At 33.9% G+C, this 4,228-nt stretch overlaps 1 protein-coding gene across 1 annotated transcript; it reads left to right on the top strand.

The window, feature by feature from the left end:
* The first annotated feature begins 3,019 nt into the window (after positions 1 to 3,019).
* Positions 3,020 to 3,601, top strand: LOC140432102 (uncharacterized). Its single transcript, XM_072519939.1, has one exon. The coding sequence runs from the start codon at positions 3,020 to 3,022 to the stop codon at positions 3,599 to 3,601; it is 582 nt and encodes a 193-aa protein (XP_072376040.1).
* The last annotated feature ends 627 nt before the right edge of the window (positions 3,602 to 4,228 follow it).

Genomic DNA, 4,228 nt, shown 5'->3' with positions numbered 1-4,228 from the left:
AGATAGGTAAGGTAGGTAATATAAATACTAAAAAAAAACCGTGACGGTTATACAAAAGAAACTACCTTACCTAACAAATATACGACTAATATGTGTCGAAGCAGCTAAACACCAGATCTATGTGTAAGTGTTATGCTTACACATAGATGCTGGGAGATATCTAAAGTGATCAAATGTGATGAGTATGGCCAACAGACTCGGAAAGATATATATATATATATAATTTTTAAAAACCCTGATACATAAATTTCTTCCCTTGCCTTTTAAAACCCGCTATACAAAAATCATGAACCCCTTCCCTATCAATGAATCTAGTTTAATTAATTAATAACTATTTACCTAACTTTTTATAGATGTTACAAAAACTGTAATAAGTACTAACCTTGGTATATGCATATACAAAGTTGTAAATTACAAGAAAAACCTTAACCCTGAGAAACTAGTTGTTAATGTCTGTCACAACACTACAGCGGTCCTGGATAAGTCCCCTTAAGACTCTGACGATCCTTGAGGCTCCGAAAAAAACGAATGAAGAAGAACGCTGTGGTTCTGGAGACAATCGGTTCCTGGTTACCAATGGGTTGAATTAGGTGTTTGGTTAAACTAATTCCAATATTAAACGTTATCCTAATCGGGTGAAATCTACAAAAAATAACATTTAGAGAAACATCAAGGCACCCAAAGATGACTGTCAACACATACTCTTACATCGAATTACCACAATAAACAAACATTTTATTTCATCAGCTGACTGTCATCCTGTCTATTTATTGCGTCTGCGCATTTAAAGAATATCTAGTAAATTAGGCATGAAAGTTTTTATACCGAGTAGGTATACAAAAAAAAAACAGAAAAAACTAATTAGGTGTCCGATAAATTAACGATCTAGGCTCAAGGCCACATGATACATATGAGAAAACTCTGATTTTACACTTTTAATATTTCAAAAGACAATGAAAATATCAATAAAATGATAGGCCTATAAAACTAAAAGATTTAATTGCTCACCTGGGTTTTAAATAATTATTTCGGTAGGTTTGGAAGCCGGGTCTTAAATATTCATTTCTATAGATTTGGAAGTCGGTTTTTCAATCAAGATTCTTTATCATTTGTTCCAATTTCTCCCTTGATGTTCGGGGAAAATATTAAATCCAATCCCAGATTTTCTACCCGATTTTAAGACGAAAAGTGCCGGTAAAGGCTTGGAGAAATAAACCTCTCAGTGTGAGTTGTTGGCCAAAACTGACCTTAGCTGAGCGCCTCTTGACCTGTAGTTGTTACACTTGCGCATCGTTCTCGTCTATTGCCCATAAACGTTTCATAAACGGGATTCTGAGGGGTTTTAGGATTTTAATAATAAATTATATTAATTAATTATATGTTAGCAGTTGTGACTGCTACAGTATTCAACATAATGGAGTACCACAAGGTTCTGTTATAAGCAAAACTCTGTTTAGTTTGGCATTTAATGATGTAGGCAAATGTATTCATCTTCCAGTTAAACACGCATTATACGCTGATGACCTTGTACTCTTTTGCAGAGAAAAGAATACCGAAACAACCTGTCGACTAATACAAACAGCCATTGATAATATAGAAAGGTGGTCGAGGCATATTGGGCTTTCCTTCTCTTCTCAAAAAACTAAAATCATGAGATTTAGCAGAAAAACGACAAAAGATAATCCAATTTTGACATACAACGGAGTATTACTAGATGTTATTGATCATCATAAAGTCTTAGGACTGACCTTCGACTCCAGACTTACTTGGAATACACACATACAGGAAACGAAAGGCAACTGCTTAAAAAATATTAATATCCTAAAAAGTTTAGCACATTTTCATTGGGGAGCCGACGAAGAGGTATTGCTTACAGTTTACAGATCCATTATTTGCTCAAAAATAGACTATGGTAGTTTTGTCTATATGTCTGCCTCCAAGTCACATCTGAAAGCTCTTGACTCCGTACACAATACATGTCTTAGGATCTGCTTAGGTGCCTTCAGATCTAGCCCAGCTCAAAGTATGTACTGTGAAGCTAACGAACCACCACTCTGGTTAAGGAGACAACATCTTCTTTTGTCATATGCAGCTAGCTTATCAGCCAATCCACAAAATCCAGTCTATTGTTACGTAAAAATATGAGTCATATTAAAAACCTGTAAACATGTTTTTATTCACATGTTTATGTTTTAGATTTTACGAGAGGCTTCTATTTACCTGAACGGACCTTCCAGAAAACGGTCGAAACGATGACACGGATTGACCTTCTAGTATAATCAGGCTGAATTCTCGACCGGCTGTGTTTTGATATATAATAACGGAGCTTTCATGGAAGAGGACAGTTAATTCTGACGACGCGCTCGCGATTTTAATTGTTACGTTCGCCTAAAATAAATTATGTATTAAGTGGTTAAATAAATTAATATAAATCATAGTGCTTTTTAATAAATTAAGATAAGAAAATTAAATTAGAATTAATAAAGACATTATAAATTGAATAAAAATATAGCAGTTAAATAAATTCTCATTTCACTATCAACTAATTATACAACCAAATAATTTCATTCATCATTCTCAGACCACTAGAGCTGCACAACCCCTCTCTTGCATACTAAATTCTATTCTCGACGGTTTTGATCTTTCTGCAACTTTACTCTTTTATATCTCTACACATCCTCCGTAGCATAAGCAACTTCCGAATGTCAACACTTCCCTTTGCTCTTTCAATAAACATGATACTTCTAAAGCTATAATTAAACAATTGTTCCTAGACATACTTAATCGAAATCAGTTTCGTAAAGTTCTTTATATAGATGCCTCTAAAAATGATGTAGGGGTGGGTAGTGCTGTTGTTTCCTCTTTCAGCACTACAAAACTAATCAAACTTCCTGCCGTTTGTAGTGTATACACTGCAGAACTATTCGGTATCGTCGAGGCTTTTCGTATGTTGGAACCAACTGATCGCAATGTAGCGATTTGCACAGACTCCTTATCATCAATACAAGTAATCAAAAACATGTTCTCAGATCATCCTCTGGTAAATTTAATACATGACATATGTAATAAACTTACGGATCATGGAGTAATTGTCACTATTGTCTGGGTACCTTCACATGTAGGAGTTGTAGGAAATGAGGCTGCAGATGTAGCTGCAAAAGAAGCTTCTACTTTGGATATACCTATATCAAATATCCAGTTGCATAATGATATTAAGAAAATGTTTAAAAAGCGTATATATGACAAATGGCAAGCTAATTGGAACACAACTCAGAGTCACTTACACGAGATACAACCAGTTATACCTTCCTTAGAGCTACCACCTATGCCCAGAAGACACAAGATTATTCTAAGAAGATTAAGACTTGGACACACTCGTCTTACACATGGCTTTCTAATGGCATCTACCGATCCCCCTTCATTCGGCCATTGCAGCAATCTGGTAACAGTCAGACATTTTCTTATAGAATGTCCGCATCTTTCTGCTAACAGAAAACAACACCAGTTGGGAGATAATATTAAAGAAATGTTAAGTGAAACTCAGAAATTTGTAAACCTGTTTAAATATATAAAAGACATCCAAGTGCTTAGTAAACTCTAAGTTTAATAATTATGTGTAACGGTTAAATTTGATAAAAATATAAAAAATAAGTACTGTATATTGTCAAATGTAAAATTGTATATACTTTATATTGTATTATACTGTCATCGTGTCAATGACCTCGTAGTCGAGACACGTTAATTAAAATAAAAAAAGAAATTATCTTTCATTCCATGTAAGTGTTTTCTACACCTAAACCCAACGTTTGTTTATGTACTTTAGATAGGAACTACATTAAAGGAGTTTTATTGTTTCATATGTTTAATGAACTCAATGAACCAAATATGAAAAAACCGTGGAGTCGTAGCAATTAAAGCGGTGCAGTTTTAAGAAAGGGATGAATTAGTCCATATGCATTAGGGTGCATTTTTCGTGAATTGTATGATCTTTTCGCACATATACATCTACAGAAAACTTGTTCAAAATAAAATAAGTTTTTCTATGGAAGTGTCACCTTTTAAAGTCAAAAATAATTTTATTTTGCCAAAAAGATGTTCAAAAAACCAACAAAAAAAGCAGGAAAACACGCTATTTTTCTTTTTGCCCCATAACTGTTTTCCACTAGCATATAGATATGGATATTGCTTTACACAAAAAACCTCATTTATTAGGTTTTAAAATGACGTT

Source organism: Diabrotica undecimpunctata, unplaced genomic scaffold, assembly GCF_040954645.1.
Source record: "Diabrotica undecimpunctata isolate CICGRU unplaced genomic scaffold, icDiaUnde3 ctg00002821.1, whole genome shotgun sequence".
NCBI lineage: Eukaryota > Metazoa > Arthropoda > Insecta > Coleoptera > Chrysomelidae > Diabrotica > Diabrotica undecimpunctata.
Note: the sequence above shows the minus strand (reverse complement) of the source record. Positions and strands in the feature narration are given on the sequence as shown.